This window comes from Patagioenas fasciata, chromosome 2, assembly GCF_037038585.1.
Source record: "Patagioenas fasciata isolate bPatFas1 chromosome 2, bPatFas1.hap1, whole genome shotgun sequence".
Lineage (NCBI taxonomy): Eukaryota > Metazoa > Chordata > Aves > Columbiformes > Columbidae > Patagioenas > Patagioenas fasciata.
The window spans coordinates 167623467-167647434 of NC_092521.1; the positions used below are offsets into that span (position 1 = coordinate 167623467).

The following is a 23968-nucleotide window of genomic DNA, read 5'->3' on the forward strand; positions in this document are numbered from 1 at the left end:
TGTTGGGGCAGCAGGGAGGGGATTTGCCTTGTAAATATTACATATTATTCTGAGTTTAAAAACCACTTGGAAAACTTAGTGCTTGCAGATGGATTGCTTTGCCTGCCACGTACCTGCTTGCCAAATGGTGGTCCCCAAATCTACCTGAGGAGACTTTGTGGCACCGACAAATCCCAGGGCATCCTCTAAAAACTGTATCTTCTTGCTAAACTGCATCTCCAAGATGGGGATCACTTCTGGCATCTTTGCTGACAAGAGCCGGTAAGAGGTGTCAGGCTTCCCAATAAATCTCTGACGGACGCTGATTTCGTACGGCGTATGAACCCTGATATCATCTACATCCTTCGATTCAAACCGGTGAATGACCTGAGAGTTGCAGTCACTGATTTCCAGGCCAGAAGCGAAGAGCGTGAGTTTTCCTGGCTTGACATTTGAGTCTGTTCTGTGGGTGATAATAACTGGAATTCTAATTATGATTCCTTCCTGGTTCTTCGAATCGGAAACTGTGGCAGTTTCCTTTGGCTTGGTTTCCAATGGCGCTTTCCAGAGCTTGCTGCTAAACGGCCACCAAGAAGGAGATTCGAGCTCAGTCAACAACCTAGGGGAGAAGAGAGAGTGTTAGGAGAGTGAAAGCCAAAGCGAAGGTCACGCTACCCCACCAGTTCAAAGCAAATTGCCGCAGACGCAAAGATTTCTTAAGACTGAATCCAGCCTTCTGTTATTTCGCTCCTCAAACCTATTCACAGCTTACAGGGATCCATCCACTTCAAAACCCAGCTTTTCTTCATTTGCTACTAAGCTGGAAAGCAGTCCCAGAATCTCACTGTTCTGATATAAGAAATCCAGCTTCCAACTGGATTTATTCAGGCCAATTTACACCCATCTGTTCTTCAGCTAGTGCTGCCTTTTATCTCGGTGTTTCCACACTTGGCCTTCACCACCGCTGCCTTTTGCTGCCCCTTTATACCTCAGTCTGATGCTGGATTTTGCTTCGGCCCCACTCCCAAACTCCCACTGCAAGTTAAAACACTAAGAGTACAAGGTTGAGGTTGAAAAGCCCAGCAGATTGGCATTCCGCATCTGCCTCACCACCCATGTAGCTCCTGAAGGAGATGGGACTCCTTGTAGGCAAACTTCAGCCTTAGCTTAAAGATAACCAGACTCACTTTATGGAGGAATTAAGCTGGGCTACAAAGTTGTTGAAGGGTTTGGAGGGGAAGCCGTATGAAGAGCGGCTGAAGTCACTTAGTTTGTCCAGCCTGGAGAAGAGACTGAGACCTCATCATGGTCTACAGCATCCTTACAAGGGGTGGGCACTGAGCTTTTCTCTCTGGTAAACAACAATAGGACCTGAGGGAATGGCAGGAAGATGTGCCAGGGGGGGTTTAGGTTGGACATGAGGAAAAGGTTCTTCACCCAGAGGGTGCTGGACACTGAACAGGCTCCCAGGGAGGTGTCACGGCCCCAACCTGACAGTGTTCAAGAAGAGACTGGACAACGTCCTCAGACACACGGTGTGAACTGTGGGGTGTCCTGTGCAGGGACAGCAGTTGGACTCGATGGTCCTGTGGGTCCCTTCCAACTCAAGACGTTCTACAATTCTATGAACTGCTCCCAGGGAAGACCATTGTAGAGCCAGGACCAAACACAGGGAGTCAAGCCCCTTATTTCTAAGCAAGAAGATGCAATTAAGTTCATCAGCTGTGGGCAAGATGTCACATGCTGTTCGGAAGAATCAACGACATGCAGGACATGATCCTTCTGTTGTGTTTTCCATCCCCTTTTCTGGGGCTCTCTCCCAAGAAAGGATCGTGATCACAGATCTCTTTGGGACCAAGCCTCACCTGTACTCTTTCCACCAAAAAAATAATCGGAACGAGAGGAAAGGTGGTGGTTTTGGTTTGATTTTCCAAGTGCTGTGCTGCCTGTTAACATCCCTCTCCAGGTCTAGACAGGAGTTAGAGGCAGAGCCCCATAAATACCTTGAATTCTATCCAGTGATCAGACATGTGCCACCAGCATGGTGCTTGTAGCAGACGCCTCTAATGAAGCCAGAGCACGCACAATAAAATCTTTAATGAAACACTGTGATCTTCTTGATGCTATGAAATGCTATTTACCGACTTAAATCCTAGAGGTGCAAGCCTAGTCAGACCAAAATACAAAGTACTACTGCTTCACTGCTATTTTGGAGAGTCAGCTTGATTTAATTTGCTTTTAAAGTTTACTCCAGAAAGGTACTGCCTGATAAAATCTGCATCACAGCGGTGCTGCTCTCAAAATACTTTTCGTAATGATTTATTTTCCATGAGAGAACTGGAGTGCGTCTCCGGGAGACTTTGTAATTTTTAAATCCTGTTTAATTTGGCTGCAGACAAAGTCTAATATGAAAGAGGAAGCTCTAAATGAACACGCTTTGTTTACCAGCCATCAAAGTTCTGCACCAGCTTCAAAACAAACCTACTTAAAGAAAATCATCTGCTAGGAAGAGCAGAAAAAGTCCTACTGGGAGTCAATCACTGAATTCACGGAGGCAGAATGAATTGTTCCAAGAATCTACTCCCAACTAAAGCATGAATAGCAGATATTTATGCAGATAGTATGAAACATGAGTAATGGGTCTGGAGCTCGCTGCTGCCCTCTGAAAATGCTGCAACAGTCCTTAAAAAAGAAGGGGGGCAAGGGGGAAAGACCAAAGGAGATGTAACAAAGCTCTACAACAACAGAATTTGAAATGGCACAGTATGATAGATTTAGGGCTGAATTCTGAAACTATGAGGTTCAACTGAAGTTCAACACAAAGAACGACTGAAAAAGCCTCAGGCTCTGTGAGCACAAACCATCTTCCAAATTAAAAGCCGTGTCTAACCTACCTGCTGTAACTAAACAGAAACAAATGACCTGATCTCATATCTCCAGAATAAAAAGCGCAGTTTCTGTCACTTTGTTGTACGAAAGAGCCACAAGGTGCTTCAGGGCACCAACAGCTTATGTCTGTGTCTTCTGCTACAAAAAGTCATTAAATTCCTCCCTCAATACGTGTTTGCTTCATCACATTCACCATGAGAAAAGCGCGTGTGTTCGCCCACTGAAAAGCAGCTGCAACGTAACAAGTCTAAACCTCCGTTTACACTGCGGTAACTTATCCTGGATAGCTTTGAGCCTTAATTTGTTATCACTTTATCCCTTCAGCCGTCTCCTCCCCTCTGTCCCCGGGGACTGACATCCTGGCTGTGCAATGTCTGATTTACAACCTGGATATTTTCTGCTGCGCAGCTCTACCAAAGTCTCCAGCCAACTTCTCTGGCCTTGCACAGAGGAGTCTCCCCTCTGTATCAACAAACTATATGACCAGTCCTTATATACAAAGGAAAATTTGCAACCGGCGTAGCTTATCCTCTAATAGCAATATATTAAAAAATGAACCGGGGAATCTGGCTTTCTGTTTATTTTTGGTCCTCGAACATCTGCTAGCACGTCAGGCTCAACCCTGCTTATCTGTCCACAGTTCCACTGAAAGCAGCTGTACATACCCAGGCATACACAATAACAGAATTAATAATCCAAAAAGCCCACACATACAGGCAAGATAATCGCAGTTTTAAACATACAAAACTAGATAAAGGGGCCTGGTTCTTTTTATAGAAGACACCACCAAACTGGTGTCACTTATATGACCTTGAACTAATGGACACACAAGTTTGTTTCCTTCTCCACAAAATCTGTTCCACATGCAAAATCATTGAATCATAGAATGTCCTGAGTTGGAAGGGATCCACAAAGATCATGGAGTCCAACTCCTGTCCCTGCACAGGACACCCCACAGTTCACACCGTGTGTCTGAGGACGTTGTCCAGTCTCTGCTTGAATAATGTCATGGCCCTTCATATTTTCCCAGTAGTTGCTTCTGAAGAAAACAAGAGTCACAGCACTTTAATAGACATCAGTCTATTTATATATGTTAATAGTCTGAATTACCTAATACACATCAATCAAATGAGCTTCAGTCATGGTCTTCCCCAGTTTCTACATGGGTTGGGGACATAAAGATGCCACCAGTCTAACAGAAACATAATACGAGGCATCAGGGGAGGGGGAACAGCTCTATGAGAAAAAAACCACACAAACTATGGGGAAAAAAATAAGTGTTAGAGCTCCCCAAAAAGCACAGTGGAAGTAAAACACCATTTGGTTAATGGCTTCTGGGCTGTGTTTTAGCCTGCGAGTAAGCTGGACAAACTCTTCATGCCGCAGATAAAACGGAATCTCAGCTAAAATTTGGCCAATGCCCTGCTTTATTTTTCCATTTGTAAAAATCAAAGCACCGAGCTCTTCAGATTCATCAGGACAAATAATACGTCCCAGTGCATCTTAACCCAAAACAAAATTCTCTTCCAAAAACAATGAACAGGTATTTATTTTCCTGCTCATTGTTTGTTGCTAGAGAACTTGAAAAGCTATTGCTGCAGCTTTCAGTTATCTTGGCTTTTCATTAAAGGCTATGGTGAATATCGCCAGAATCATTGTGAAATCAACACTTTCTTTTAGACATGATATCCGTCTAAAAACAGCTGCTTCTTCCAAAAACAACCAGTTTGAACTTTATTGTGTTTGTTTCTTCCTGCAGGTGTCAGAGCTTCCACAACGACACCCATAGGTACGTATCTTCAAACTTTACAATACTGCTCTTAACCTTATCGTCTATTTTGAACTGCTGTTGAATCCAACTTCCAGCATATGAACCAGCATAGAATGATTCAGTTTGAATGTTAATCATTAAAGTCATAACGTTCTGATTAAGACACCAATCATCTACTATACACATTCAGTTCTGCGACAAGTTAAACATCTCAAACAGGCTCTAAATTAGTTGTCTGATTAATAAGTTGTCTTATTTCGGTTGTCTAAAGGGAGCGCTTGGTGACGAACGTTGACACTGTTGAGGGCAGAAAGACTCTGCAGAGGGATCTGAACAAATGGGAGAACTGGGTAATCACCAAATGCATGAGGCTCAACAAGAGCAAGCGCTGGATTTTGCACCTGGGAGACAGCAACCCTGGCTCTACAGACAGACTGAGGGATGAGAGGCTGGAGAACAGCTCCATGGAGAGGGATATGGGGGTTCTGGTCGATGGCAAGTTGAACATGCACCAACAGTGTCCCCAGAGCCACGAGGGACCCGTGGTCCTGGTGCATCCAGCACAGCACGGTCAGCCAGGCAGGGAGGGGATTGTCCCGCTCTGCTTGGGCCTCACCAGGAGCATTCACTGTGTGTAGGGCTGGGGACACAGGATAAAAAAAGATACAAAGCTACTAGAGAGTGTCCAGAAGAGGCTGCAAAGTTGGTGAAGGGTTTGGAGGCGAAGCTGGATGAGGAGCGGCTGACATCACTGGGTTTGTTCAGCCTGGAAAAGAGGAGACTGAGGGGAGAGCTCATGAGGCTGCAGCTTCCTCAGCAGGGAGCAGGAGGGGCAGGCACCAAACTCTTCAGTGATCAACGACAGAACCCCAGGGAATGGCAGAAGGTGTGTCAGGGGAGGTTCAGGTTGGACATGAGGAAAAGGTTCTTCACCCAGAGGTGCTGGACACTGAACAGGCTCCCCAGGGAGGTGTCACAGCCCTAAGCCTGACAGTGTTCAAGAAGAGACTTGGACAACGTCCTCAGACACACGGTGTGAACTGTGGGGTGTCCTGTGCAGGGACTGGAGTTGGACTCCATGGTCCTTGTGGGTCCCTTCCAACTCAGGACATTGTATTATTCCATTTTTTATTTTAATACACTGGTTTAAGTGCCTAATTGAAATTACCACAAATAGTTTATTACTGTTTCTCCACCGCACTCTGCAGACAAAGCTCCGCAGTTCAATGGTGCTCAATACTGCTTATTTTTCCCTCAAAACGTATTTATTCCACCTTGATCTAAAGGCAGGGTGTATTCCATGGAAGGGTAAAAGCAGCAAGTGCAGTTTTATAGCACAAATAAGGGAGAATATTTCTACAGCATTTTCCCTGACTACATCGCATCACAGACCCAATACTCAGTGCTGTGTCTGGTTGGGAAGTAAGTTCTTGAGAAGAAAAGGTCACATAAAAAATAAACATAATAATAAATAAATATAAAATAAAAAAATCAAAGCCCTCAACTACACACACTTTGTACACAAAACACAGCCCCAAGAGTTGACTTACAAGCTCAGATGAGTCCAATCTAATTAAACTAAAGATTATCTTGCAGTTGTCTCATGCAAACTGGAGGAAACTGTGCAACTCAACAGCCCATCTGCCATATTTAACATTTCTTCTGAAAAGCACCAGAAAAGCAAAACTGTAGTGATGTTTGCTGTAGAACAGCAAAACAGCCTCGTCTAGGACTGGAAAAATTCACTCAACTTCCACTACTTTTCATCTCTGCATATTCTAAGACATCAAATAAAAATGTGGATTACATGACCTATCCTTCAGTGGGGACATTAATTTGCACCTCCTGCCCCAAACTGGTTGCCTGTTCTCTCAAAACTTACAGGTTGTCAATATTTTGGAGACCTCTATCATTTCCACCTGTAGTAGCTGAAACTCATAAGGCCTAGAAAAGTTATTTGAACGAGAGCGGACACGTGTGTGTGTGTGTGTGTATATATATATATATACACACAGAGAGAGAGAACTTCAGCAGGGTAAAAAGATGTCACACAGAAAGGACAGAAATACAGAAACATAACAAAAACTAGATCCACAAAAAGAGCATCATGAGCTTAAAATTCCCCTAAAAGTCAACGGCTTAGCTTCCTAAACACTCCCATCGATTTGCCCCATAAATTTCAGGCATAAGTGACACAATCCCACAACCACCGCTTTGCTCAGAGATGCTACGGTACCTGTCTGCTACATCCATATCCCCTTCGATCTTGTTGAGGCCTTTCATGATGTTATCGAACTGCTCGCCCTGGTAATGCAGCACTTTTGCTGTGTCCTCCAGTCGTTTCTGGGATCCGGTCAACAATCCGGTCAGTTCTTTTCCCTTCGTTGACTGCAAAGCTGCTGCTTCTGCTCCTGCGCTTTGGCTCGACAGCAGCTGCTCCCTCCAGAAGTGCTCGAGGATGTTGAACACCACATTTCGGTTGGGTTGCAGAGAACTGAACCAGTGCTTGGTGTTCTTCTCTAAGACCGTCAGGGAGCTGAAGATTAAATTTGAAGATTCCTTCTTGATCTCGCTGATACTGGAAAGGTGGAAGTTGACCAAAAGCTCCCCAGTTTTGTCAGCTGTAAATTTGATCGCCACAGGAGTCAGGGAGAGTTTGCCGGAGACCCATTGTTTGCTGGTGTCCAAGTAGTAAGAACAAGGCCAGCTATGGATACGTATGTCTTCGTTCATCAGCTCGCCGTTCGGATCCTCTTCTACAAGAGCGATGCTCTCAAAGCCAGAAGGAGAACCTAGAAGAAAGAAAACAAGAATCCTTAGTGACATTTAAAGGTTGATGTTAAAACACACTCATAAATAATTAGTCCCATCCACAGCTGGTTTCCAGTATTTTCACTGTAACCTTTCAGGTGTACACCCGGTATAGAGTTGGAAATGGGTGTGGATGGATTCCAAACTTCGGTAACGTGAAAGTTCAGCCTTTTGGAACAGGATTGTCAGTATTGTCACTCACTCCTTAACAGCACTGCCTTCCCTTTTTATAAGGTTCTCATCATGTGATTTACAACAGCACAAACTTCAAGTGACTATTGCATCAACGCCCTGGATATTTAATACCTGCTGTGCTGTTTTGGACAGGGGAGGTGCTTTAGTATTAGATCAGTCTCTATATTCACATGCATATGTTCATATTTTTGGTTGAATGGGAACCTTCCAAAACCAAAATCATGAAAACTTTTTAACTTTTCTGAGTCTTTCACATGTTCCTTTTTACTGGAAAATGACCGCATAAAATGTTTTCCATTCCTCATTTCATTATTAGAAACAGGTTCCTATAGACCAACAGGTACTGAAGAAAATCCAGAGTATATCAAAACGCAAGCACATCAATATATCTACAACAATCACAATAAATAACTGGTCCTTCCCCTTCCACTCTGATATCTCCACATCCAAGTATGTTAAGAACACACCCAGAATGTCTATCCAATGTATTCACCAGTGTGGGTGAAACCAAAATCACCACCGATCAGAACTCACAATCACTAAAGAGCAGAAACACCCAGCCACAAAGGAATAAATATCGTTCAGAAATCATTTCATTGCACCTCAGTGCCAAGCCATGATTTCCTGGGAGCCCATGATGCCATTTGATGACATAATATTAATCCTACAAGACTTGCTCACCGGTATCTGGAATCGCAGCAAGAAAACAAATTGGTGTCGTACACCTCAGACCTGGCTCATATCAAAATAATCCACATTTGGAAATGTTAATTATATTAAATGTGTCCAGAGTGGTATCTCTCCACATTTTTAAGGTGGCTTCTTGTACCCAAGGGTGAGATTGTTTCCTGTAACATCTTCAGGACGCTACAGTTTTCAGGCTGAACACTCAAGACCAATCACGTTCCACAACTAATTAGTGAGCACTCATTACATAATGGTGATTTAATTACTCACATACCCATAATCTTCTCAAAGCCTTTGATGTATCACAGCACGCTTTACAGATTAGCACTGTAACACTATCTCAGGCTCTTCTGCTGCTTGTACGGCGCGACAAACGAAAAGCTCGAGCTCCACCACAAAATCCCCACTCGGGTTGACATTGACCCTAATTATACATTTCACTTCAGTACGTTCTGTTCCCCATAAGAAAACGTCTGGAAATCCTAATGCAAATAAAAAAGTGAATAGTCCTTTAGCAGGCAGCACTGGTATGAATTCCTATAACACACGCCAAATATCTCCAAATGCTGCATCATTAATATCCCTTAAATACACTTAACTCTGCATCCAGTTATGACATTTTTTATGAAATACATTCAAACCGTCACTATTACTGAGATAAGGACTACTAGTGGTACATCATATTCCCGAAAAACTGTTACTTTGGTTTTCATACCTTAGTTCCATGGCATTATGGGTTTTAGTGATATGAATGTGGAAAAATATAAGCCACAAGTTTACAAAGCAGCTGGAGTTTAAAGTGAAAATTCTCAGTCTGTCCAGCCTTAATAAAACTGCGATCCAGTGAGTAATTGTCTCTCTCTGCAGTTTACTATGGGACAAAGATGGGGGGAAAATCACCTCCAGAAATCTGATTTGAGTAGCTATACAAGTTCTAGGAAATAGGGTTTCTAACAGTTTATCAATCATTCACTACATAAATTCATAATTTGAACAGAGACATACATACATATACAAAGAAGTGGAAAATGTTTCTAATAAGGATACAGAATTTTGTGCTAATAATGGGATGCTTTTTACTACCATAACTGACAACTATGTCTGTTTAAACAATAGCATAAATGGCATTAGTGTTGAAATCAATGAGGGTTGAAACTAAATCATGTTATTAATCAGGATTTACAAATCCAGATTAGGTGTAACTGGTTGAAACTGCCTAGGTTTGAAGTAAATATGATAGTACAAGCCAACAAACAAAAATAAACATCTTGGGTTACATCTCCCAGCTCCTCACAGCCTGAAAATACAGCAAAGGTGAAAAAGAAGGGAGGGAGAAGAAGAAGAAGGGAGGGAGGGAAGGAGAAGAAGAAGGAGGGAGGGACGCAATAGGTCTCAGCTCATACAAAGGAGGTGACATCCCCTTCCCTCAGCCTGTGCAGGTCTTTGCTATTTACACCAGTTTCTGAACAATCTCATCAATATCAGCACAGGGCTCACAACAAGCTGAGCTGCTACTTTATAGATAATATATATAAATAACGATGAAACCGAGACACTGAAAGACTACACGCCTTGCAGAAGATCACAAGGGAAACCTGGAAGTGAACGCAGGTTTCTCAACCTTTGCTGTTGGGACAGACACCGTGAAACATCAAATCATCTGAAAAACAACCCCTAGACCTTGTTCATCCCAACAGGAACCTTCAACCAGGCACAGCCACGCAAGAAAGTTGTAAAGAGGCAAATGACCCTTAAACTCTCATAAAATCTCATCCTAGAGCCCATTTTCACATGCGAAGAGTCTCACAAACTCTCCCCAAGCTCCCCATCAAGACGGTGTTTTCTCTCTACCCCTTAAAGTTGTGAAAATATTAATGTCCTATGCAGTCTCACAAGTGTGCCATAAAAAGAGATCTTCTTAAACAATACCTGAAGCTCCTTACCTCTTTTTGTAGATGTAAAACCCCCAGGCAGCCTTTTTGGGGCTGCTGCCTTTCCGGAACTGTCCATCTGTAAGTAGAACTTTGTCCTGAGTGTTTCTTTCTCTTCAAAGTCCAAAAAAAAAGAGGGTAAAAAAAACCCCAAACCCTGAAGCTAAAGCAAAAAGTTCTACTATGGCCGTTATCAAAAACTAGATGAAGAATAACGAATGGATATTTAACACTGGGTCTAAGAGCAAAACAAGTCCTCTCAGTCCAGGAGAAAAAAGGAGGCAATCACTCGACCTCTGTGTGTGTATATATATATATATATATTTACGTGTACATACCTTGGGTCATATGACTTTTGACTCACCTGAGAGCTTAAAGGCTTCATCAGCTCCTTTCTGTGCCCGAGGCCAGAATTTCCAAGCAAAAACTTATTTGGTAATTAAATCCATTCATTGTCCTGGCACATATTTCCCCAATATAATGATGTTTTCATTAGTATCAGATCTACACAACTTTTTTCCCCTCCCTCTCTCTCTCTCACAGTGGAGAAAGTTGAACTTTGCAGATATATAGATGGATGGAAGGATAACCCAGATTGATTTTATTCAACAATGAAAATAGTTATCAACTCTACATAACATTTATCACCGACATACCATAATTTAACACAAGGCTTCAAGGAGCTGGATTAAAACACATGAGAAATTATCCCAATGTTAAACAAAGAAGGAAGAAACGGTCACAACTACGTGAAGTTACCTGCAAGAAGGCATTAAATATATATTTCACCTATGACACTCATGCATTGTGTTGTATAACGTTGGGTATTAACTGTGATTAGTTTTTGAGCAGTTAAAAACCATCATTATCCTGGAACTTTCGTTACTCTTCTCAATATTAAAGGAGCTCCTTGATCTTATCTCCTGACAGCATTTTGCCTTTTATAAAACCAAATCTTGCCTTGAGCTCTGCAATGAAATGTTAAATATACCAGTCCAAGATCAAATAGCTCCTCCCATGACTTTGTTTCGATGCCACTTAAAATTCAGCATTAATGCCAAATTCCCGTTCTATTCCTCCTCATACAACAAGACACAGAATATTCATAGGTTTGTAAAACACAGTGAAAAAAGCCTCGCCTGCAATAAAGCATTTCATCCCAGCATTTGCACCCCGAAAAACAAAAAACTTTCAACCAACAGATATAAGTCCTTTAGAATAACATGTAAAGCACTAAGCTGTCAGAAAAAAATGTCTTCCAATTACTTACAGAGTCAGGAACATTTATAAACTTGGGAGGGTTACAGCCCTTAAACCACTTCCCTGTATGCAGTGAAAGATAAGGAGACATCGAAATGAACTCACACTAAATTTATTTGTATTTTTTAAAGGAACGTATGTTTGCCTACACGTTTTTCTACAGAGTGGAAGACACACACAGAGTCTCTCCCAATCTGGAGTCCCCAACATCAACACATTATCCACATCCTGTAAATCACCTCTTTTTTCAGCAAAAAGTCTGTGTTTTCGACACACCTGCCCCCTGAACTGAGTGTGGTACCACATACAGTGGCACAGAGCAAGAACTTGGATCAGCAGCAAAGAGACATGATTTGTATTTCCGGCAGCGTCACCACAACATTGTATAGATTCTTTACCTAACGCATAACTCGGCGGCTGCTTCCATAAAAAGAAGGTGACTCACCTTCTCTTGTGAAATGCTTTGAGATCATTCAATTAACTGGAAGCACTACTAATTACCCTGGGTGGGAGGAGATGTCACATACACTGGGAGAAGGTGCTGCCAGCTCAGCAGAACATCGTCCCTTCACAATGTGCCTATCTCAGAGCTTCCAAAACTCAGTCATGAGATTCTTCTCATCTGCCCTTGCTAATCACCTGCAGAACATTTCTGCACAGGTTTCTAATGGGTTGGTGTTTGTTTGCTTTTTGTCCTTCAAATTTCCATAGGTTCATTATCTTTGGTGGTTTATTCCCAAAGTACCATCTGGCAAATGATGAGTTTAATGCTTCTGTGAACCCAACAACTCTCATAATAAAAATGTTCATAAGGTCCTAAAAGTGACTCTCTCCTCATTTTTAAATAAAGGTCTAAGACGCAGTTCCACCAGGTGTCTAACTCTATGATTCTCCAAATGATGCTACAAGACAGAAAATACTCGGTGTGATCATCCAAGAGGTGCACCAAGAAAAGTCAGACAGTAGCTCCCTACTACGGCACATAAAGAAATTCAGTTCCCCTCATCTCAAAAGATCAACAGATCCCCACTAAAGAGCAGCTCTAGACTGATGACCTCATTCAATTTCTGATACAAAGCAACTTCACAGAAGAACAAATTCCCATCAGCCTCTCCCAAATATATTTAAGTATGGGACAGCCTCAGTTCCCATCTTTTAACCCACACCAGCCCCCCAGCATCCAGGTTAAACCTCATCAGCCTTCTTTTCAATATTGAGCCTGCCTCCACCTCCCCAACCCAAAACAGACACATCTACACTTCCCAAAACTTGGTCACCTGCCCCACCTCCGGGGTGAACCCTCCTCTGCCCCCCTGCTTTCCTCCACAACCCTTCTCCTTCCCCAATGTCATCCCCAAGACCCACTATCTATCTCCTTCAGAATCATGCAATGCACTGAGTTGGAAGGGACCCATAAGGACGATGGAGTCCAACTCCTGTCCCTGCACAGGACACCCCACAGTTCACACCCTGTGTCTGAGGACATTGTCCAGTCTCTTCTTGAACACTGTCAGGCTTGGAGCTGTGACACCTCCCTGGGGAGCCTGTTCAGTGTCCAGCACCCTCTGGGTGAAGAACCTTTTCCTCATGTCCAACTGACCCTCCCTGGAACATCTTCCTGACATTCCCTCGGGTTCTGTCGTTGGTCACTAGAGTTTGGTGACTGCCCCTTCTGCTCCCCTGCTGAGGAAGCTGTAGCTGACATGAGCTCTCCCCGCAGTCTCCTCTTCTCCAGGCTGAACAAACCCAGTGACTTCAGCCGCTCCTCATCCGGCTTCCCCTTCAAACCCTTTACCAACTTTGCAGCCTCTTCTGGACACTTACCCCAAGCTAGAACTGCCCCCTTCCAAAAAACATCTCCATCCTTTTCTCTCGCTTTTTCCCACTACAAAGTCATCCTTCCTCCTCATAATCCCAAATACAACACAGTCACCTGCTACACCAGATTTTCCCTAGTTCTGGTCCTTTTCTCTTTACCAGAAGAGACACCGTTCTTTCCCTGCTCCTACTATGGAAAGTTCTAGGTCAGTCACCCAAAATCCTCTTCTCCCCTCTGCTGCCTGGTCAGGTTACACCACAACCCTCATATTTTTCTCTGCCACAGCTCTAAGACAAACTGATCCCTAGAGCTCTCTGATCACAGAATCATTCTGGTTGGAAAAGCCCCTCAAGATTGTCCAGTCCAAACATGAAGTCACTTCCGGCACTACCCCATGTCCCTAAGAACCTCATCTAAACATCTCTTAAACCCCTCCAGGGATGGTGACTACAGCACTGCCCTGGGCACCCTGTTCCAACGCCCGGCAGCCCTTTCTGGGAAGAAATCATTTCCAAATATCCCTGGTCACCCATGATAGGACATGAAATTGGTTCAAAGCTGCAAAAGTGGAGGTTCAGACTTAGCATTAAGAAGGATTTTTTTACCAAGAGGACCGTCAAACACTGGAACAGGCTCCCTGGACAGGCAGTCAATGTCCCAAGCCTGTTGGTGTTTCACAGGCACGTTGACATTGCAGTTGGATTAGATATCACTGTAGGCCCTTTCCAACTAAACCAGTCTGTTCTATTCTATTAAAACCCCCACAGGTTCCCCAAGGCCAGACCCACCTCCCCGCTTCATGTCTAATCCTTCTCCTATCTATATATCCATCCCAATCCCCACTTCTACAACGCTCCCCCACCTCTAAGCCAGAACCTCATCCCTGTTCCCTCCAACCTCCAACTAGGCCAACCCCAACCTCTCCATCTTCAGGCTTAGGCCAAACCACCCTTCTTACATCTCTACCAACCTCCACGTTTCCCCCAAACCTCGGTTAAACCCGGTTAAACCATCCTAAACCCTCCCATGCCCCCCATTCCCCCAGGCCCGGCCCCGAACCCACCTCAGCGCAGCCGGCGCTCACCCCCGCACAGTCGATCCGCGCCTGCGCCCGCCGCCCGCTCCTATTGGCTGAGACACCCGCCGCCGCCCGCTCCTATTGGCCGAGACGCGTGCCCCTGCGCCCCCTTGCTCATCCGTCCCCTCCCGGGCTCCGCTCGCCGAGCGCGGAGGTTCCGTGAGCGGCCGCGGGGGTGAGTCCGTCCCCTCCGCCGCTTGCCCCGGGGTTCTGCCCCGCTCGGGGGACGGGGGTGAGTATCGGTCCCCCGGTGTTCTCTCAGCTCCCGCGGACGCGTGGGGGGATCGAGAGCCCGATGCGGGGAGGGCGTGTGCGATGCCTTGTGGCGTCCGGGTCTCCCCCCACCCCGTGCTCCGTGAGGGGGGAGTTACCTCATGGCGGCTCCTACCCCCTGAACACCCCGGTCTCCCCGTTGCCCCCGCTGTTTCTTCTCTGCTGAAGGCCATCCCGGTAGGGTATGTGGCCTCATTTGCCCTCGGGCCTCCTCCCTCCGTCTCCCCAGACCCCTCCCTTTTATTTACTATTATTTACCCTTTTTAGCCTATAATTGCTGCCTGGCCCATAGAAAAAAATCTGGGGAGGCTGGGGTGGGAGGTGTCAGAGCTTAAATCTTCTCCTGACAAAGGGTTGAGCCCCAGGTTCTGTTTCTCCATCTTCATCCCCAGACACCTCCTTTTTATTTACTATTATTTACTTTTTTTTTTTAAACTTATAATTACTACTTGGCCCATAGAAAAAGGTCTGGGGAAAGTAGAGGAATGCCAGAGCTTTTATCTTCTCCTAACAAAGGGCTGAGCCCACATCTCCCCCTCCTCAGACACCTCCGTTTTATTTACTATTATTTACCATTTTTTTTAATTTAACCTATAATTGCTGCCTGGCCCATAGAAAAAGGTCTGGGAGCGTAAGGGGGTGCCAGAGCTTAAATCTTCTCCTGACAAAGGGATGAGCCTCAGTATCCCCCTCCCCAGACACTTTCCTTTTATTTACTATTATTTACCATTTTCTAACCTATAATTTCTACCTGGCCCATAGACAGAGGTCTGGGGAGTCTGGGGGTGCAAGAGCTTGTGTGTTCTCTTGACAAAGGGGTGAACCCCAATAGAGTCACTGGGCTTCAGGAGCTTCCCAGGGCCCCAAATATTTCCAGGGTTTCCCTCCCTCCACCGCTGGAATTAATTCAGTTAGCAGGAATATCCCACTGACATGAATGTTTTTGCTGTTTTAGGAAGGAACCAACCTTTGCTGATCATCCCTGGAGAGTGTGGTCGCCCTGGCAAGAAGGAGATGAGAGAAAAGCAACGTCTTCACCATCCATAGGGTGACTTTGTTGTCAGATATCCCACTAGCATTAAACTTTATAAATTACAGAACATCCTTGTTAGCCCAATGTGGTGGGATGCACCTGCACGACTTCTTGTTTTACCTCTTGCCATTTATATTTTCCCATGAGTTTTCATGGATTTAAAGACTCAAGTCATGTTTTAAAGCAGTTTTTTTTGGTTTTGGGTTTACGGGGTAGCACCTGGTCAACGCTGTCTTGGCCAGGAAGGGTATCCAGCCTGCATGGACAGGGCAACATTCGCCTGTTCCACTGCCTTTTTTCGTGACTACAACAGTTCATCTCAGGGCACATTCTGCGGAGGACACGTTGACTTTATTGAAAAAGTAGAATCGTTCACTTACTCGGACTTTTTCCGGGATTATTTGATTCCCAACCACCCCTGTATTTTCTCAGCTAAATTCACTGAGGAGTGGGCCAGCAGGAGAAACTGGGTTACTTGGGATGGAAAACCTGACTTTGATTATCTGCTGCAGAAGTTTGGTAAGTCATGACACTTTAAATACCTAATTAAAACATGTGTGCTAAATGACATGGCTTTCTTCTTTTAATCTTGGGGATAGAACCGGTAGACAAAACCAAGCAATTCTCCAGACTTTTTTTTAAGTTCACTTTCTACGTTTACTGACGCATTTTTTTCACAGATTCCAATCTCGATTTTATTCCCCTAATGAAATAAAACAAAAAATGTTGTATAATATATCCGTACCAAATTATATAGCTAATTGACTTTAATCTCAAGAGCAGCATCACGCTTGCCCAAGGCAAGGGGAAAATATTCTGTAGGTACAGCAAAATATCTCTTCAGGCTGTAAAATATTAGTATATTTTATAGGAATCAATACCACTCTCCTAATGTAGTTTAAGGGGAAAATTCAGGTCCCATTAAATAAATAACTTATTATCTGAATCATGTTTGCTTAGAATGATGGTGTTGGAAGTGAGAGCTAGGGCAGGGATTGTCGCTTTATGTGTTTGTGCTGTGCTTAGCATTAGAAGACACAGAAATTAGAGACTGCTACCAGTAGATAAAGTTAAGCGACTTCAGTGTCAGCATCAATTGTTCTGTCCCCACGTGGGCTCAAAGAGTTGATATTTCAGGAGATGCTGTGGTACCTGTTGCCAACTGTGATGTCAAGGAGTACAATTCTAACCCGAAGGAGCAGCTCCCTTTCAAGGAATACATAAATTACTGGAAAGAGTACATTAAAAACGGCTACCGGTCGTCCCGCGGCTGCCTTTATCTGAAGGACTGGCACCTGAGCAGGTAAGAGATATATGAGGTTTATACTGCACAGTTCTTGGTGTATTTCACACAACGAGACCCTTAACCAAGGCGTTTCCTGACAAGGCTGATGTTCTTGAGCACTTTCCATTTTATCTGTGTTTTAAATGCCTGTTATCCCCTGTGGCTGGAACATTTGGCTTTTGTTGAACTGCTACAGCGTGAACCTTCTTAAAAAGAATGGGGATATTTCTACTTATGTTAAATTCAGTGAGTGTGCGTGAGTTATAATCCTTTATTCTCCATTTTCTTTTCTCTTAACCTTCCTGGACATTAAAGTTCTCTTCACCCTGTTCTGGCTTTCCTTCTCCTCCAGCCTTCTGCTTGCGAGGTGGCTGCATTGTCCAATCCTCATGTCTGCATAGGAGTTTTATGTCATTTCACTCAAATCTTTTCTTCCTTCCTGCTCTTAATCCAACTTTCTTGTGATCACCTTGTTTTCATTTTTGAGTGTGCCGGTTACTTACAATAGAGGAAGTTTGGACTAGATGAGCTTTGAAGGTCCCTTCCAACGCAAACTATTCCGTGGTCCAATTGGACAACCACTTTTGAAGGGATCTCATCTAAAGAGAATGTTTTTATTAGGAACTGTCTTTGCCATAATTAGGAGGAGTCTCCCAAATAGAAGTTAATCTTCACAGCTTTTCTGGGAGACAGAAAAACACTATTGTGTGCATTTGCTGTGCAACTTGGAGCTGTCAGTGAAATAAAGGAGAGAGCCTGCTAAAGACCTGATTTGTCTCTGTATCTGGGTTTTGGAAACTGAAGTAGAAGGGGCAATGCTGCATTTTTCTGAGACCGATTCCCAACCCCTTATTTTTTTTAAGAGCTTTCCCGGAGCAAGATGTTTATACAACCCCTGTGTATTTCTCATCCGACTGGCTGAATGAATACTGGGATGCTGTAGCTGTGGATGATTATCGGTTTGTCTACATGGGACCTAAAGGTTCATGGTAAGCCAGTGTGGTTTCTGTTATTCTTCAAGAAAGCCCTTGAGGTGCTGGAGCAAGTGGAGAGAAGGGAATGGAGCTGGGGAAGGGGCTGGAGCACAAGTGTGGTGGGAGCGGCTGAGGGACCTGGGGAGTTCAACTGGAGAACAGGAGCTGAGGGGAGACAGGGACACAAAGAAACGGCCTCAAGTTGCACCAGGGGAGGTTGAGGTTGGATCTGGGGAACAATTTCTTCCCCAAAGGGCTGTGGGGCATTGGAACAGGCTGCCCAGGGCCGTGGTGGAGTCACCATCCCTGGAGGGGTTGGACAGATGGACATGAGATTCTCAGGGACATGGGGCAGTGCCAGAGGTGGGTTATGGTTGGGCTGGATGATTCTGAGGATCCTTTCCAACCACAACGATTCTGTGATAGCATCATGCTGTGGAAGCAGCGTGTGGCTATAGTGTTGTAGTTGAACTCAGTCTTGTTTCTCTAATCTGAGCTGTCCTTATGCAGTCAAAGTGCTTTGCGCTTCAAAAAGCCTTGAATTGTGCCACCTTATATAAGGTTTTAGAGCAGAAACTCCCTGGGGATCCTCATCCGCTAGTGATTTGCACAGTCAACAAAAGCCTTGGAGAGGCGCTGATGAGTTGCTTAAGTATTTTGCAGGTGAAAAATTAAGTCCAGGTGATAAAGTAGCATTTACAATATTCTCATCAGTTCATGCCACAGAATCTTCTGCCTTTGAGGTATTTGTGGGATAGATTCAAAACTAAGTGATAGAGAAGCACAGAGGATAGAAAATACTGCAATACTATGTAGTTATAGTGGTGTTTTAATACTTGAAGCAGTCAAAATTAAATTAAAGAGTTGAGAATTTGGGGTCAGCTTTGCACTGTAAAGGTTGATTTCTGTGTGTCTGTCTGATTCTCACAGACTTTAATTGATCTTACAGCATTTAAATCTTGTGTTTTACTTAAACATCTGATTTGATTCTTTCCCCACAGGACTCCATTCCACGCTGATGTCTTCCGTTCCTATAGCTGGTCAGCCAACGTATGTGGGAAGAAGAAATGGCTGTTGTACCCTGCGGGACAGGAGGAATACCTCAAAGATCGCCACGGCAACTTGCCCTTCGATGTGACTGCGCCCAGTCTTCAGGACAGAAGCGTTTACCCTCGCTACGACCAAAGCCAACCCCCTGTTGAAATCGTGCAGGAAGCAGGGGAAATAGTCTTCATCCCCAGTGGATGGCATCATCAGGTTTACAATCTGGTAAAATCATCGATACTGATTATTTTTTTTCATAACGTCGAGAGACAATCGGGCAACAGGCTTGGATCAGGTCAAGCATTTTATTGCCACAGTGTGTTGTGGATGCCAAAAGTCATGACTGGGATGCAAAAAATGTAGAGATTTGGGAGGAAAAGTCTTATCAGTGGCCACATGAGATAGTGGCTAAAAGGAAAACTGAACTTATAAGCTCCTTGGGTCATTGACCACTAGAAGCTGGGAGAGTGTACAGTCAAAGAAACTGTCTGCACCCTCTTTTCTTATGCTTTTGTTCGTTAGATGCTACTAAACACTAAGAAATAGAATGCTGGGTGAGATGGGCTTATGGTAAGGCTCAAGTTGCGCCAGGGGAGGTTGGGGTTGGATCTGGGGAACAATTTCTTCCCCAAAGGGCTGTGGGACATTGGAACAGGCTGCCCAGGGCAGTGCTGGAGTCACCATCCCTGGAGGGGTTTAAAAGGCGTTTAGATGAGGTTCTTAGGGACATGGTTTAGTGCTAGAGTTGGGTTATGGTTGGACTTGATGATCCTGAGGGTCTTCTCCAACTGAAGCGATTCTATGGTTCTTGTTTTCTAACTGTAAGTTGCAATTTAATAATGGAGAATGCTAACAAGTTAATCTTCATTTGTAATCAGGAAGATCAATAACCTTAATCCTTTCTCCCCACCACCTCCTCTCACATTCTGTGCCTTTAAAAATTATGCTCAGACGGAGGAACTAGAGACATTTACCAGTTTACAGAATGAAACAATATTGAATTTTTTTGAGGGACATTAGTAAAAAGACAGCGTTTCAGCACAGTGGTGGGATCAGTGCCAAAGCAGCACTTCCCTTGCTGAAGGATATGATTTTACATTATGCAGCACTGGTGTTGTTACAGCTGTTTTCTCTCACTTCCCTACGTAAGAGTCTAATAACCATTTAAATTATTCCTTCAGGAGGATACTATTTCCATTAACCACAACTGGGTGAACGGCTGCAACGTGGCTATAATGTGGTGCTTCCTGCAGGATGAATTAGCAGCTGTCCAGCGGGAAATCAATGAATGGAAGGACCCTATGGATGACTGGCACCTACAATGCCAGGTATGACAACATGATGCTGGTTGCACGGCTCTCTGTTTGAAAACCACGTATTTCCAGGGTGCGTTGCACCACCTTGTGAGTTCTAAGACACACAAGTCGTTAACCTCACATCTGGAATTACGACACGTTTCATATGGACGCAGGAATAGGTGATGACTTTAATAAGTCAAAGCTTATGCCCGTGAATATTTGCTATGTGGAGGAGGTTAGGATGTTGTCTGAAAAACTAATGCTTAAACCACTCTTCTTCAACTATAGAGGTACTAGCATCAAAATCAGTCCTTTTATGTAGTATTTACTTTCTCCTTGATAAAATATAAGTGCTTTTTCATGTAAACAGCAGAACTGATAAGACAGATAACACAGAGGAACTGATTTGAAGATGATTCATGATGAAATGGTGAATTTGAGACAAGCAAAATTAAGGTGAAGGTGGCAGCAAGTTTCTGTGTCTGCAAAGTGATGCTTTCAGAACACGTAACTATACCGAGCAGTTTTGTATCTTGGGCGCTTCCAAAATCTGAAGTATGAAACAGATACAAGTTTTATTTCTGGAGGCTGTTACTGTTGCTAGGATGGTATCCTTCAAAAATACTTTCAAAAAACAGTCATTTGGTACTTAAAAGAAACAGTGTTGCTTTTGGGGCTTAGTGGCATTTCAAGTAAGGTAAAGAATTACCAAAAAATATTATTAAACATGGTTGCTTATCAGAGAATCACAGAATGGACTGGGTTGGAAAAGACCTCAGAGATCATCCAGTCCAACCCTTGGTCCAACTCCAGCCCATTGACCAGATCATGGCACTAAGTGCCATGGCCAATCTCAGTTTCAAAACCTCCAGGGCCGGTGAGTCCAGCACCTCCCTGGGCAGCCATTCCAATGCTGACCACTCTCTCTGCACAGAATTGCTTTCTAATCTCCAGCCTCAGTTTCCCCTGGCAGAGTTGAAGCCCATGGCCCCTTGTACTATTGCTGAGTGCCTGGGAGAAGAGCCCAATCCCCCCTGGCTAGAACTGCCCTTCAGGTCGTTCTAGAGAGTGCTGAGCTCAGCTCTAAGCCTCCTCTGCTCCAGACTGAACAAGCCCAGCTCCCTCAGCCTCTCCCCATAGGGCTTGTGTTCAAGTCCCTTCACCAATCTTATTGCTTATGATTCCAGATAGTTACTAGCTTAATAAAATACGGTTTTGTAATTCTTACTGTGAATAGAAGAGAGTTGTTTCCATTTCAGCGCCGCTTATGTTTTTTCCCCTAGTTGATCATGAAGTCTTGCACGGGTATAGACTACAAGGAGTTCTACAACTTCCTCAAAGTTATTGCGGAGAACAGGATTTCTGTCTTGGAAAACGGCCTCGATGACGAAGCTTCGGCAAAGAACACTCCAAAAGCTGCCATCTCCACCTTGGGCATGCTTCACGCTGTGTTTGATTTAAAGAGGGCTGTGAAGGTGTTAACATCATTGAGTGCTAATGAAGATTTCAAGAAACTAGACCTGACGTCACTCTCTCCACCTCCGGAGGCATTACTCCACCACTTGAAAGCGGCAATAGATACAGCGCTGCTCTAACTTCCTATTTATTCGGTTCTTTGTAAGATGAACCTTCTGCAGAAGGAGTGTTTGGAAAAGACGGGCTCCTCCCTGTTTAACAGCTGTTGCAGTTTAAGTACAAAGAGCTTTAATGGAGAGCGAGGAGAGAGTACATTCATAAGACTGAATACTTTTTAAGTTGATGCTGTTTTGAGTATCTAGTGTGATTGAGCAGGGGAAAGGAAAAAAACACACCACAGATAAAGGAAAAACCCAAATCATGCTCATATTATAATATGAGGAATGAGTTTACATTCAGGGAAGGGGAACAGAAATTCTTGGTGGATCGAGGTTAGGTCTGGCAGGGCTGAACACTAAATTTCTGCACCAGATTTCCTCTATAGGGACAGCAAACCTGCTCTACAGGCTCCAGCAGTTAAGCTCTACTTTGTCTGATCAAACCTAAGCTGCTTTAAGACCTTTCCTGTTTCCAGCTACAGCTCAAACTTTCTTTTTTAAATATAAGAAGAGCCTAATTAGTTTGCAGCCCATGAAGCTGTAGCCTGCATGTGGAAGAGCTTGACTATGCTATTAATATTTTCCTGTCCAGTTGCATCTCTTTAAAGCTTAAAGTCTTGGTTAGGGCCAGACTTTGTACTGCTGTAGTGTCTGCAGGATTAAATTTAACATATCAGGAAGCTGGAGTCCTGATAAGCAAATCTGTCACTAATAATTAAGGATGTGATCTGCCCAAGCTCAAAAGGAGGAACTTGAATGTACTCTCACATTTCTCTCCGTGCTACTTCCAAGGCACAGTATTTTATCAAGCAGATATTTGATTAATCAGGGAAGCTGGCAAGTAGCCTCATATTATCTCCTAAAAGAAAAGCCATGCTGTTAACACACCAAATAGCACTACTGCATGGTTACAGAGCACAATTTACAACCTGGATGCTACCTTTGGTTTAAAAAGAGTCTTTCCAGTGAGTATCCCTCTTGTTCTTACTGGTTGGTGAGAAAGCCGAGAAGCACAAATGGCTGCACACTGTTACTTTAGTTGCTCCGTTAGGGCTGACTTGAATTATTGCACAAGAACCTCCTCAATTTTCAACCAGTAAGAGCAGCTAAGAACCTTCTGTTTAGAAAGTGCAATAGTAGAAACCTTCATAGGCTGAAAAATCTCCTTGTTTTCTAGGTAAAACCGTGGAGTTTGTACCTGCGTGCATTTTGCATGTCCCCTTTTTGTAGTAGAAGTTCTGCGTTTGGAGTAGGAAATGGTACCTGAAGCTAAAATCAATACCCAGAGCATGGAAGAACGCAGTATGGAGAAAACACACTTTTCTTCTTTAATTTTTTTAAACAGCTGTGACTACATCTTAGTGATTCAACCTCCTGGCAGGATCTTTCTTTGGACTGGAAAACGGCCACTTTTTAACAACTCTGAAATTAAAAGTTCACAGCTGTTACTTATGGCTGTTTACATTCTCACAGACAGGCAGCTGGAGCTTTCTGCTTTATAGTAATAAGGTGGGATTTCAGAGAGGTGAGGAACAGTGGTTCAAATTCCTTGTATTGGTGGGAACGCATGGGTTTGGTCTTGTACTCACCAGTCTCACTGCATGCTGTGTAACTGGTATTGGCACTACCCGCTTTAAATACTGTGAGTTTATAAAGGGTTTGCTTAGGTGAACAGGTTTGGTTTTGTTTTCTCATTCCTGAAGCTGGAACTGCTTGGCTTTGCTGCATGAAAATGGTGATAATACAATAACTTTTGCACTGAGAACCCAGTATCTCAACAGACCCAGGACCAGTTTAGACACTGGACTGTCTGACAGACGCCATCCTGGTTCATATGGGTGGCGTGAGCTTGCTGGGATGCAAAAACTCTTTCTCAGGCAAGAAGCATCATTTCTGCAGTTAGTTACTGTTCCCTGGGAAGCACCGGTGAGGAAGAAGATGGGACAGTGTGGTAAGATGGCTAAACCATGGTTCAAACAGAAGAAAATGGGTCTCAACTCCTCATTTTCTCTTCACCTGAGCTGTCTCTGCACCGCAGCATCTTCAGCTCTGAAGATGCGTAGCACT

At 44.0% G+C, this 23968-nt stretch overlaps 2 protein-coding genes across 5 annotated transcripts in view; one reads left to right on the plus strand and one right to left on the minus strand.

Annotated features, from left to right (window-relative positions):
* The window catches only part of SNAP47 (synaptosome associated protein 47), a 30141-nt gene extending 15679 nt beyond the window's left edge, over window positions 1–14462 (minus strand). Inside the window, exons 1-3 of one of the 2 annotated variants that reach the window (XM_065832850.2) lie at window positions 14406–14462; window positions 6876–7431; window positions 114–598 (exon numbers count right to left, since the gene is read on the minus strand). In XM_065832850.2, coding sequence (XP_065688922.1) covers window positions 114–598; window positions 6876–7372 — 982 coding nt within the window. In that variant the 5' untranslated portion in view covers window positions 7373–7431; window positions 14406–14462. Of the gene's footprint in view, window positions 1–113; window positions 599–6875; window positions 7432–8606; window positions 8628–14405 lie in introns of those variants that run through there. The other variant, XM_071805434.1, reaches the window with a different exon arrangement.
* Window positions 14463–14536: 74 nt separating this feature from the next.
* JMJD4 (jumonji domain containing 4) lies at window positions 14537–23573 on the plus strand. 3 transcript variants are annotated; one of them, XM_065830842.2, is made up of 7 exons: window positions 14537–14652; window positions 15649–16245; window positions 16864–17029; window positions 17875–18000; window positions 18987–19254; window positions 20211–20357; window positions 21611–23573. In XM_065830842.2, exons 2-7 carry the CDS (start codon window positions 15987–15989, stop codon window positions 21920–21922), a joined length of 1278 nt encoding a protein of 425 aa, XP_065686914.1. In that variant the 5' UTR covers window positions 14537–14652; window positions 15649–15986; the 3' UTR covers window positions 21923–23573. The 3 variants fall into 3 exon arrangements, with proteins under 3 accessions (XP_065686914.1, XP_065686916.1, XP_071661537.1); XM_065830844.2 differs by having other exon boundaries at window positions 14549–14595; XM_071805436.1 differs by lacking the exon at window positions 14537–14652 and adding an exon at window positions 14778–14875.
* The last annotated feature ends 395 nt before the right edge of the window (window positions 23574–23968 follow it).

Coding starts and splice junctions, on each gene's coding strand:
- JMJD4 (XM_065830842.2), top strand. CDS start 15,987: ATGGACAGGGCAACATTCGCCTGTTCCACTGCCTTTTTTCGTGACTAC. Junction 16,246..16,863: donor TTATCTGCTGCAGAAGTTTG/GTAAGTCATGAC, acceptor TTGATATTTCAG/GAGATGCTGTGGTACCTGTT. Junction 17,030..17,874: donor AAGGACTGGCACCTGAGCAG/GTAAGAGATATA, acceptor ATTTTTTTTAAG/AGCTTTCCCGGAGCAAGATG.